At 42.6% G+C, this 12,457-nt stretch overlaps 2 protein-coding genes across 2 annotated transcripts; both read right to left on the bottom strand.

Annotated features, from left to right (window-relative positions):
- Positions 1-790: 790 nt before the first annotated feature.
- Positions 791-5,174, bottom strand: tmem275a (transmembrane protein 275a). Its single transcript, XM_070973260.1, has 2 exons — positions 4,629-5,174; positions 791-3,690 (listed from the first exon to the last, which is right to left on the bottom strand). Exon 2 carries the CDS (start codon positions 3,574-3,576, stop codon positions 2,956-2,958), a length of 621 nt encoding a protein of 206 aa, XP_070829361.1. The 5' UTR covers positions 3,577-3,690; positions 4,629-5,174; the 3' UTR covers positions 791-2,955.
- Positions 5,175-6,824: 1,650 nt separating this feature from the next.
- On the bottom strand, positions 6,825-11,506 carry kncn (kinocilin). The gene is made up of 5 exons (XM_070974057.1): positions 11,359-11,506; positions 9,584-9,652; positions 9,406-9,477; positions 8,695-8,788; positions 6,825-6,916 (listed from the first exon to the last, which is right to left on the bottom strand). Exons 1-5 carry the CDS (start codon positions 11,504-11,506, stop codon positions 6,841-6,843), a joined length of 459 nt encoding a protein of 152 aa, XP_070830158.1. The 3' UTR covers positions 6,825-6,840.
- Between the last annotated feature and the right edge of the window lie 951 nt (positions 11,507-12,457).

A 12,457-nucleotide genomic window follows, 5' to 3' on the forward strand; every position in this document is an offset into this window, starting at 1 on the left:
CATAAAAATATTCAATGTGCATGTTACATTTTCAACAAATTCACTGAAATATAGCTGCTACACCATCAGTTCTCTGATGGTCTTAACAATAGCCAACAGGGGCTTGTTATGATCTACTGACATCTATTGGCTTAATATAAAACGCCACATTTTATGTAACTTCTCTGGAACACATAAATGGAGCTCTGGCGCCCTCCTGTGGCAGCTGTGAACACGCATCAGCATATTGAGTTCTTGACTCAAGGCCATCTTGATGGAATGTGTTAAGGGATGGGAGAGCATTTCTTTTACGCTTCTTTCGACCAGATTTTCAACCAGCCAGCCTTGGATTTTCAACCATTTTCAGAAATGATTGTTTAAATTGTTGGTCAAGCTAAAATGCTAAAGATTTACTGGTTCTGGTTCACATGAGAGGATTTCCTGCTTTTTCTCTTTTATTTTGCGGTTAGTCAATACTTAGTTGTATTAATAGATGCAACCCTGGAAGGGGCCATGCCTCAGGTGTACAGGAGGCTGGTTTGGCTGTTTTCAGGTTAACACCTTCTTCCTGACACATCTGTGGGCAAAGATTTATGCTTTATTGCTGTAAAAGAGTCTTTTCAGACTCCCTCTAGGAATAAACAATGCTCGAACTGTTATCCTACAAGATCAAACTGAATTTATTTGACATTTTAATATGTGACAAATCCATTTGGCCATATTTATTCATCTCACTTCATGATGACACAAAATGCAATGTAGCAAGAAGATGGTGTCACAGCACACACACATAATGAACGACCTCAGCATCTACTGAAAGAGCCTTTTTATTTATATCTTTTGAAGGATTCACATTTGGATCAGTTACTTTTAAAATAAACAAATTATAATCTTCACAAAAATATTCTATCTTCTTCCTGTTTCAGATTTTCAAGTGCTACACAAATTAAAATACACAGATAACACCAATACTTCACAACAAGGTGTTTGCATTTCCATGAGTCACTTCTCTGAACATGCGAAAAGATTAGCTCAGCACTCTCATTTGGCACGAGAGAGAGAGAGAGAGAGAGAGAGAGCTTTGACAGAAAAACTGGTCCCTTTGAGGAGCTGTATCACAAATAATGAAGGTTAATACTGTATAAGGGAAAGCCCTGCTCACTGGACTGTGTACCTGTGTGCAGCAGTTCACTCTCCTGCTGCAACTTAGAAACTTCTGAGATGAAACATTTAAGCCATTTGCATGCATTTGTTACATCCACAAATAAACAAAGTCACATTTTATATCGAGGTACAAATATTCACCATTAACTAGCAGCTTATTTTCATGCATAATTACTCTTTATTAGTCATTACAAAGCTCTTATGGGGGTTAGGGTTATTATGGGTTAAGTTATTAAGATAATTTGTGTAAGACTTCTATACTTATTAGCAATAAGAAGTAATTAAGATGTTACTTAGGGGCAGCTCTTAGTTCATTAATAAGTCCTTTATGATGACTAATAAAGAGCCAATATGCTACTAATATGCATGCAAATAAGCAGCTAGTTAATGGTGAATATGTGCACTTTCATATAAAGTGTTACAAAAAAACTTGGTGAAGCTTTCCTAACAATGTGGACCAGAAATCCAGAGCCAAACAAAGGCTTTCTGAAGAAAAATGCTATTGTGCAATTCTGTTATAGCCCTCATTAGTTTGATCCTGATATCTCAGTCTAAGGCAACTTTCCTTTCGAAGGAAATCGGGGTTCGAATGTCTCGTTTGACCAGTCAAGTTCACAACTGACAAGAGGACATCACAGTGATGGGGAACAGGTACCTTTTATGCAATCTGAATATCTAAACTCTGTCAGACTTCTTGGCTTGTCCGTGTTGTGTACGCTGGGTCCAGCGGAGGTTAAGCTTTGTCATATCAGACGTTAAAAAACGAGAATTCAATACTGTGAAATTACACATTTGTGAAGCATTAACTCAAATGCAATAAATTCAGTTTCATGATGACAGAATCATCATCAGGACACATTTTTATACCTTGTAGTGAGGTAAGACCCTATTCCACCTGGATCATGACCTAAACTGCATTACTGTATATAAATCACCGAAAACATCCACATGACCTCAAAAATGTGACTTGAGTTGCAACTATTTTCAACAAATACGGTGGGAAACATAATATTCACAGTGTTAATGTTGGTGTGATGACAAAGGTTTGCCAAACTACATTAATAATGCTTCCACAATCAAACGTTGTACACAGCTGCATGTAAACGTACTGTAACACACTGTTCTATGTGCACCATAGTTCATTACAAATGTATTGGCTGTAGACAAGTATAGTGTAATCACTTACCTGTGAAAAGAACTATAAATGCCAAGAATTGAACCTCAGGTGAGAGCATATTGCTTTGGGACCCCTGTGACCTATAATATTTTATGCCCCCAAAACAAGTTCAGCGCTGAGAACGGCACACAAAATGCCAAATGTCACTACAAATGTACCTGTACAGTTCACTAACGACCTTTCACATCTAATCTCGAAGTTTGAGGAACAAATCAACTATCACATTCTTCAGGCGAGCCCTCTGGAATCACTGCTGACTGCTGAATTTCCATGAACCAGAGTAACAGTGAAAGATAAATGTGCATGGTTTGAGACACCTAGTTTGATTTCTACGTGGAAACTCTTCATAATGCCCCACGTTAAGAACGAAGAACTGTAGAAAAACAGCACAAGAGAGGTAGGAATTTGAATTCCAAAACCTACGATCCACAAATACTTGGATGTTTCATTAACTTGGCATGCTAACTACCGGTTGGCTGCACAGCAAGAAAATCAAAAGCATACTGTTGACAACTTGTCACGACCAGAAATATGGCACCACATAAACTAGAGGACACGATCACACTCAGCAAGCCCTCAGCCCAGAAGGATATTTACACTGCTGGCGTCCCGGCCTTGGAAGAGTTTCTGTGCTGCTAGGTGACCACCTCTTCACGTGGCAGGGTGAGCTGGACCTCCCCTCCTGCTGCTGTGGAGGCTGAGTAGACTGCAGTGGCGGAAACAGAAGAGGGGCCGTTGGTCTCCATGGTGAAGAGCTTGCAGGGTCCTGGCAGGGCCACATCGGGAGCCTCCTTCTCAGGGCTGGATGCCTGGGATGATCCAGGAGAGGATGTGGGACTGAGCTGCACAGCCGTGGTATCTTGCAGCGTGTGCTCGCTGGTCTCTATCTCAAACGCTGCCCCACCGGCCAGCCCGCCATGTCCCATCAGCCCCGTGCCCCTGCCGCCCACCTTAGACCTCCGTGAGTTGTGGGGAGGGGGGAGGCGGCTGCACACGCAACAGGCCCCGAAAAAGGAAAAGGCCACCAGCAGGAGGATAGGTCCAATGATGATCGGGGGATTGGCAGAAGGCACCAGTGTGCTGAAGGCGAACGCTCCCACCAGGGTGATGTTGAGTCCAGCCAGCATGATGCATAGGCCACAGGCACAGCAGAGTGCCGGAGAGGGCAGGCCATGAGGGCGAGACTTCCTCCTCGTCTTCTTCTGCGGCTCCTTTTTAGGTACAGAGGTGCCGGTGTTTCTGTCAGTGATGACCATGTCTCCACCTCCAGGCTCGCTCTTCCGCTGTGGTATCAAATCCCCCCGTGTCTCAGCCCAAACTCTTCCCCATGGCAAGGTTTAAATAAATTCACAGCCAGGAAACATCTTTGTCTGAAAATGACAATACACGAGAGCTGTAAAAGTTTGGATTAGAGATACAGACAATGGAAGAAAATAAACTCTGCCTCTCAAAGTGAAGCGTCCCCCGCTGAGACGGCCTCTATAATCCCTGATCACTGAGCTCTGAACATTCATAACTCTAGAAATTACAAATATCAGGAGAGTTTGTGGACTGGCATGTTACGATAAACATCTGATAACCTACAAATAGAATACACTGAGCGATACTGCATCCAGACACAGCTGGCGTCTGACTGTAGTCACCAGAAGCTTGTCTCACATAAGAGGAAGGGCGAGACCACCGTCCAACACTGAAATCTTGAAAAATGAACTGAAGTGTTTTTTAATATATATAGTGCACGTTTTGCTTAAAGTTGGATTCAAGGTGTAAAATGTTAAACAAATACAGGAATAAGCAATAATAGTGCAACAGTTGAGAGGTGTTCGCTGCAACATCAATGGGGAATGTGACTATTCAATTACATGATAACTAAGCCTCAGTATAAATGAGATGCGTGCACCCTGTGACTCCTGCATCGCCATTTTTAAAAAGGTCCTCAGCTGTTACTTTGTCATTTAACATCGCTGTTTATATTGTGTTGTTCTGTGAAAGTCAAATCTGTGCAGTCGCACTGCAGCTGCTTCATCCTTGCCAGCTAGGCCACTGGGGAAAAGCATTTCAGTGTTTAGTTGCAATCAAATCAGCCTTTACATCCCAGCGTGCACCCCCCCATTCAAGAGCACACAGTGCAAATGAAGAGAGGGGGAAATGATCTTTTTCTTGCAAATGTGCACACCAGAAAATCTGAGGCTGAACGTGCGCTGCAAACAGTACGTTTAAGTATGAACTAAGCTTTGCTAAGAGCGCGTTTAAATGCCTGCTCGCTGCACTGATGTGTTGCGTCCGTGTGAAATTAAAACAGTCTCACCCTTGATGTCGACACTCTGAAGGTCTTTCCATTGTTTCATCAGCAGATTTTCACGGTGAGTCCCAGTCTAATAACCGGGTGCAAATACTGAGAGGTTGAAAGGACGCATCAACACCACACGAGCGCTTTTCATCCAAATGTGGTAGCTTCACGTTCATGAGGGCACAAGTCATGACAGTCTTTCGATCAGTGGCCGCAGAAACAGAGCAAAGGCGATCCGACCTGCTGAGGAGCAACAGATCCGAGGGCAGGGGGAAGATCACTTAGGTGAGATGGCATTTTCCTCCGTGTTGACACGCAGACGCAGCACCGTGCGCCGCTCCTGATGTGGACCGAGACGCACGTAAAGCACCTGAGAGGTCGTCCTGCAGCGGAAATGGAGGGAACCCGCTAACATATGCGCTGCACCTCACCGGCAGCCGGTGTGAAGTCGTCATATTTCATGTGTGATCCGGCGCGCGCGCTGAGCCTCGCCCCCCCTCTGGACGCGACTGACCTGCGTCCTCCTCACCGATCCATCCTTTCCCACTGCTCAACCTGGTGTGTGTGTGTGTGTGTGTGTGTGTGTGTGTGTGTGTGTGTGTGTGTGTGTGTGTGTTGCACCTTGCCTATAGCTCACCAGCTCACCTTCACTTACCTGTTGCTTATTCTTCAGGAAGAACAAGCAACAATTTTGAATAATTTCACAGTTTCTTCTTTTGACATTAAATCTGATTTTCTCTTTCAAATTTAAATCAAAGGCGTTTTATTCACAATCACTGGCAGGCTGTTACCACATCAACCCTCTGATGGCTGTTTCCTCGTTATCAGCCCTTAAATAATAATTTAAATAATCATAAATAAAATAATTGATGATAATAATAAAATAATAACTAATATGTATGTAATAATATAAGGAACTCTATAAAAGGTTCCTAAGTGGCTTAAATTCAATTAATAGTCATCAGTTAGGGGTTGTACAAACTCTCTGTTGAGCCATTAATAACTCATTAATTAAGGGTCATGGTGAGTTTCTAACTATCTAATAATCCAACAAGTTTGCAGTCATAAATGTTGTCATTAATAAACAGTCAAGAAGCACATCAAGAGCCAACAAAGGAAGTTAGTCGTCCATAAATAAATGTTAATCAATCGTTTATAGAGGGCTTTCAGGTGATTTTAAGTGCTGAAAAGACAAAGTCAATGTCCTGCTGGTGGAGGAGAAACACCATCAGGCAACTCAACAGCTGATTAAGGGCTGATAACTTGTGTGTTAACCATTAATAAATTCTAAGTTATAAAATTAGTTATAAATCCTTTAGATTTACTCTATCATAAAATGGCACCAATAATACCTTCAAACCTGAGAGGTGGGGGTAGTGACCATTAAAATGTTCCCAGCTCTGGTTTTAAGATGAGGTCCAGGGCTTTTGACAAATGCATGCTGGCACAGGTGACCAGGCCTCTATCTTTTCTGGGTATCCATTGTTGCACTCCCTACAGACACAGAGGGATTGTGGGATTGTGGGATTGCGGCATTGTGATTTGAGGCCTGACAATCAAACTGCTGGTTGTCATCACGGCGCTGCAGACTGCTTGGTCTCCCGTTGCCTGCATTATTCAGCCTCACAGCACGTCAGTTTTTGTCAGAGCACCGCGTTGTTCCCCATGCCATCTCCCATGCAGCAGCCATTCTGCCCATGCTGTCCTGAATATCAGTGTATTATGTTTCACTGCGGGGGTGCAGTTCACTGCATGCAGGCAAAGGAAGTAGTTATTTGTCTATGTGTGTGTGTGCATGTGTCTGTTTCTGTGCACATGCATGTATTCCAATTTGTTTCGCTCCTGACAAATGCAAGCAGGAGAACTTGAGTTGAACAGTGTACGAGCCGCTTCATCACATAACGACCGTAATAATTTCTTAATTGCCAGCTGAGAACATTGCGCGATGATGAGATGAGCTGCACACAAGTGGGACCACTGGGTTTAATTTGCTTCACTCAGTGACAGGAAGTATGGAAGTATTGCACTTACAATCTCAAATGCATCTTTGGAGATGTTTATTAGACAACGACAGTACAGCATCACGACGTGATCTCAACAAACAAGAGCAGCAGGTACAACAATTACACTGAATCAGAAAGATTCAAATCAGCGTCTTTCATCCTGCTTTTGAAAAAAACCTAATGAAGATTCGTTCAGTAATGTTGGTCAGTTAGGTCACGTAATGACATCATGGCAGGTCTTGATCGGAGGGCGGCTGCTTAAGTTTCCGTCGAGATAAGACGTCCGGCATGTCTGAAGATGTCCTGCAACACACCACAGCATGACATGTTATATTGTGTCCGACTGTTGGTCTGATAAAGCTGAACTGAAACATTTTAAGGGGAAAAAAAAGAAAATTGTTTTGATCTAATCTGACATTGCTGAAATCAATCCAGTATCTGGGTTACCATGGCAAAAACATCCAAAGTGACTATGAAAAGATAAAGGTGGAAAAATGCTCTTTGTCATTTTATATTACGCAAACGGTAAATATCACAATAGAGAAATTCAGCAAATTCATATGAACTCCTGTCTGCAGAATCGGGTCCGGGCATTGTTTGGAGGTGCTCTTCCATACACGTAGCACATGTAAGACGCATTCTTACTCTCTGGAAATACTGTTGGTGCAGGTGAGGGGCGGTGCCGGCATGCAGGAGCAGGTGGAGGACTCATCCGGAGTGATGACTGTTTTAGAGTTGATATCAATACTACATGTTTGCATACACTCCACCGATGGACACATTTATATCGTCGCACGGTTACGGACCGTCAAACCACCCAACACTACCTTAACCCTGAATTTAAATAAGTTTACTGTCTAAATGTCCATCACATCATTAACTACCGTAAGGTCAGTGAATCAGTGTAACAGCTTAATCTTATCAAAGGCACCTCAAGATATTTTATGTCACCAAATTGTATTGTCTTGGCATAAAAAAAGGTTACTGGACAAAACCTCAAAAAGCAATTAATTAGCCATCAAATCACATAGGTCGATCAATCATTCAACCAATCAATCAAATTCATGCCTGGCAGTGTTTGATTGCCTCACAGCCAAAATGAAGTGGAGGGCAGGGCGTCATATCCTTAGACCTGTGTCAGTATAGTGAGTGACAGTGATTGTTCCATGAGATGAGCGTACTCCAGAGTCAACAGGCAGCTTTGTGGACTAGAGAACGGCCAATTAAAAGTCTCTGACGATTCAGTTAATTAATCTCTGGGCATTTACAGGAGAATGTGCGATGCGTTTAAAGACATTCCTGCAGTGTTTGTTGACATGTGACATAGTGTGGTTGAAAGCAGTGTGTAAAAATAATAGAACATTACAAATGAAATGGAATTAAACAACAAATATGTTGTGGTTACAAACATTTTTTTCATCTGTCTCTCCAGTGATTCAAATGTGGCTCGGTAAGTGATGGAAAACAAGCAGCAGTCCTGACACATTACGTCTGCCTGTGCTCCTGACAGACAACGCTCACATTTCACACGGCCCCTCGAAGGTAAACATTAAACACAGTAAACAAACATGTGATGCTGATGTGATCACACAGCTCAAATAAATGCTTATTCTACAAAAACTGGAAACTGATAATGTGAGCGAGTAATAGATGGGTGGTATGTAAAATGAGAATAAAATTAGGCCATGTGCTGACCCCTGCTGGATCTCATAGAGCTCATAACCTGCCAGAGAGGCAGGAATTGAATTAATAATAACCTGATCTTCATACATTGCATGATTCTGAGCATGAACAAGTGCCTGCGTGTGCATCTTTTACACGCATGAGTATCTCATATTTTTCTACAAAGAATAATGTTCTCATGCAGTATTTTAGATTAGTTTTATATGCTTTGGAGGAAATGCCAGATTACGCTTTTATCAGAAAACATTCAGACTGAATAAATCTGCAAAATGTTCACTTTTTCATATATCCTGTGCATAAAAAAAGCTGAGTACATCCTTACACTCTTGTGTGTAAATCATGAATCCACATTCACTGCATATGAAGACAGTTCACAGGACATAATACTGATCTCATACCCCTCCTCTGGGTTGGTGTCCGTGATTGGTCCTCCCTCCGCAAAGGTTCCCATTCGACTCTTAGAACGTTCCAGGTTTAGTTGACTCTGAGTCCCTGCAAAGAGCGCAAGAGAGCAGATGAACACACTGCAACATTCAGTGTAACATGACATGTTTCACCAGTCTGTGGAAATCTGAGGACTAAGTCACACTATGATGTTTGGCAGAAGGAATTAAATCTTAAGAAATAGGAACAACACGTGGTTAGATTGTTCATTAAGTAGCTCAACAAACAGTACTTGCAGTGCATTGCTTTGTGATGCATTGACTGAACTAACATTTACAGTATATGAAAACGTTTCCAAGGTGTTACATGTTTATGTCACTTTGTCACATTCTCTCAGCACAGCGTCTCTTTTCTCTTGTACAGTTTTCCTTGATCTCATAATATTTTCCAGCTAGGTAAAAAAAAACTGGTCATGAAAGTAGAAAGCTTCCCATTTTTTACTATTCAACTGCACCCTGTGAGATGTTAGAGAGGCGGCTGATGCTCTGCAACAACCACCTAGACACAACACCTCTCTCACAGGTGTTGATTATTAGCTCTGCAGGTGTCAGATTTGTTATTAACAAATAACATACACGGACCTGATGGCTCAATATCAAGTGGCAAACTGAACACGTTATCTCTGAACGTTATATGATAGCTGCTTGGCTCACACACGCACTCACCTTCTCTTCTTAGGGTCTCTACAGGCTGATCAGGGGCAGGATTGGCAGGTGTTGGGTGCACTCTGAAGTTTCCTGCGAAATGTTCATCACAGCATGATAGCGTGTGTTGAAACAATGATTTTAAGGTGTAGTTAAATTTGATTTTTTTTATAATGAATGAAAATACTGAACAACTTACCGAAGGATGGAAGAATATGGTTGATGTTCAGCCAGGCTTTTATGAAGGGGTAGATTGATATGAGCAGGCCTGGAAAGCAGATCGCGTAATTAATTTGATGAATGATATAAACACACTGCTTTAAATAGTGTCCTGGTAACGACTGGTTGAGTGAATAAGATGTATTAATAGATTATCTGCAGTGTCAGTGTGAATATTTGTCAGAGGGTTCAAAAGAAATACCAATCAGATTCACTCTTCTTGAATTTGCACAGACTGAAGGAAAGCCAGTAGAAGATGAAAATACTGTGTACAGCAAGAAAAATCTTATAATGATGGGATATCAAATTTCACTTTGGTGTAGAAGCATAAAACTAATCACTTGCATATTCTCTTTTATCGTGTCAGAGATTGCCAGAGCCACTGCAGCAGGTAGAAAAACTCCTTTTCACAGAGGTTCACATACCTGTAGACATCACGACAGACAATGAGACTGTTTTATGAAATAGCCTTCAGATTATTTTTAGTACAGCAGATACAGTGTGATGCTTTTCCCTTTTCAACTGGAAATATAAAGTAATATCCGAACCATGGGGCTTGTGTGCCTCTCAGTGGCACTCTGCTCCAATTCAACACAGTTATTGATTTCCCTTACAAGCCACAAGAGCTGGCATTAAACCCTGGCAGGTCCTGGGGGTGGCGGTGATGCACGTATGTGCTTAAAATGTCATGAAACTGCAGAAGGAGTGAAAGGAATCTGCCAAGAACACTCTGTTCATACTCATTAGTCAGCCAATGTGTTGGAGGAGGCATTAAGGCACATGAGCCCCAAAACACATAATTAGATGCTACTTAGCTGCACCAGTGCTGCCAGAGTGAGTGTCTCTGTCAAGATGCTGTACACAGTTTTGATTTACCAAATTCTTGCATACATTCAAAAGGCAAATTAATTATTGAAAGCTGATGAAGTCGTCAGCGAGAATATGTTTCACATTAAGAATGCAAGCACGTGTTGTCTTCCTCCGATCAAAAGCTCTGCCCTTTGCTCTTTCTCTCCAGGAACGCAGTTTATCGTGGCAGGACAACTCGTCAGGCTGTCAGCTGGTTCCAGTTACACTGTTGTATCAAATGATCACATGGTGTGTTTTTCAAGAACGATGGGTGGAAAATGTCTCAGGCCACAGATCTTTTAAGGTCCTCCTCCTTGTGTGCAGAGTTCTTACTAGGCTAGGAGCAAGATACGTCGCTAAATCAAATTTCACTATTTCCCTTTAAGAACACTGTGATCATCTGCTGCTGGTTTGTTGGAGGTTTTTGGCAACAGCCAAAAGGAAATTGGGGATGCAGCCTTTGTCAATTACTGCCCAAAGCTCTGGAGCAGACTACTTATAGATGTCAGGGAAGCAGCTCACTAAAGAAAGATAAAAACGTGTCTTTTCACTTTAGCCTTTATTTAGCCACAACTTTCTGATGCAGATCTGAAACCTTTTGCTTTGTTTTGCATTTATGCATTCTCATTATTGTCATTAGGTCGAAATCTTAGGAAATACTAGGAAGTCATCAAGAATCAAGGCAATAAAACAATGGTAAGTATGTTTTTTAAGATGCTAAAGAGGAACAGGACCTCCAGTCCTGTCAGAAAATTCAGGTAAATCCACAATTACACTGACTAATCTCCCATCAATACTCAGTGATGCTACAAAAAATATATGGGTTTCAGGGGCTCAACCAATGACTTTTGACAATTACTAAAACTCTTTACCACAACTAAGTCAAAAAGTTTCACCCACACTCACCGAGGCCCCCTGCTCCCAGGAAGATACCTCCAACAGCATCAGCATCACACTCCCTGGACACCCCAATGATGATGCAGCCCGCCACAATGCTAAGCAGGGCTGAGCCCACCCGTAGCCCATGGTACTCCCCGACGCTGACGGGGTTCATTCAGCAGGTGGAGACCCTCCACCTGCCCTTCACGCACACAGTGTCCCAACGCTGCACTCTGCTTCGACTTGGGCCCTCGCTGCCACTGGCCACTTCCCTGTCATCTGCACGAGCCTCGCCCCTCCCGTTCTTTCACTCTCTCTGACACAGAAACACTTTCTCTGGCAGAGCCTCCGTCTCTGTTCTCCACTGCTCAAGACGTCTCATGCATCTTTAAAGATGGAGCTCTGGTTTCCATTGCCACCGAAAATTAGAAAGCTTGGGGCGCTCTCTCTTATGACAGCGATACGCATGGTACAAATCTGATCACTGTGCTCATCCAAGCAGCACTGGCATCTTGTGTACGCTGTGAGTATAATTTAGGAAAAATGTACACAAACAGCTGTGTGGCTCACTTGGACACGCACAGTGCATCAAGGACTTAAAAGTGAGACGGAGCAGTATGACTACAGGGACAGCACACAGACACAAAGAGAGGAAGGAGGGAAGACAGAGAGACAAAGAAAGAGAGGGCGACAGTTAGAGAGACAGAGTTGGAGTATGTGCTACTTGTGTGATTTGTCTGTGAGCTTGAAGGGAATGTGCAATGAAAGGTTCACAGAGTCCTCTACGGTGGGGGCCTGAGGCCATCCATAAAGGCCTACAGTTGCCATAGGAATAGCATATCCATGGCAACAGAGGGAAAAAGAGGGTAAGTAGGATAAACACTGGTGAACAGGGTAACAAATGAACCTACCAGGTCGAGGTGAAACAGTGACACATTTTCTGTTCAGCGGGTAAATGTCTTCTATCTTCCTCTTGAGATGTCTACATCTATTATTCATCAGCGCTGGTGATATGGAGTGCGTGTGTTTGTGTGTGTGTGTCACATATGCAGCGCATACCTATAGAGTCATTGTAATCTTTGTGCTTTCAAAACAAAGCAAAGCCTCTGGTGTTCACATAATGGTT

This window comes from Chaetodon trifascialis, chromosome 11, assembly GCF_039877785.1.
Source record: "Chaetodon trifascialis isolate fChaTrf1 chromosome 11, fChaTrf1.hap1, whole genome shotgun sequence".
Taxonomy (NCBI): Eukaryota; Metazoa; Chordata; class Actinopteri; order Chaetodontiformes; family Chaetodontidae; genus Chaetodon; species Chaetodon trifascialis.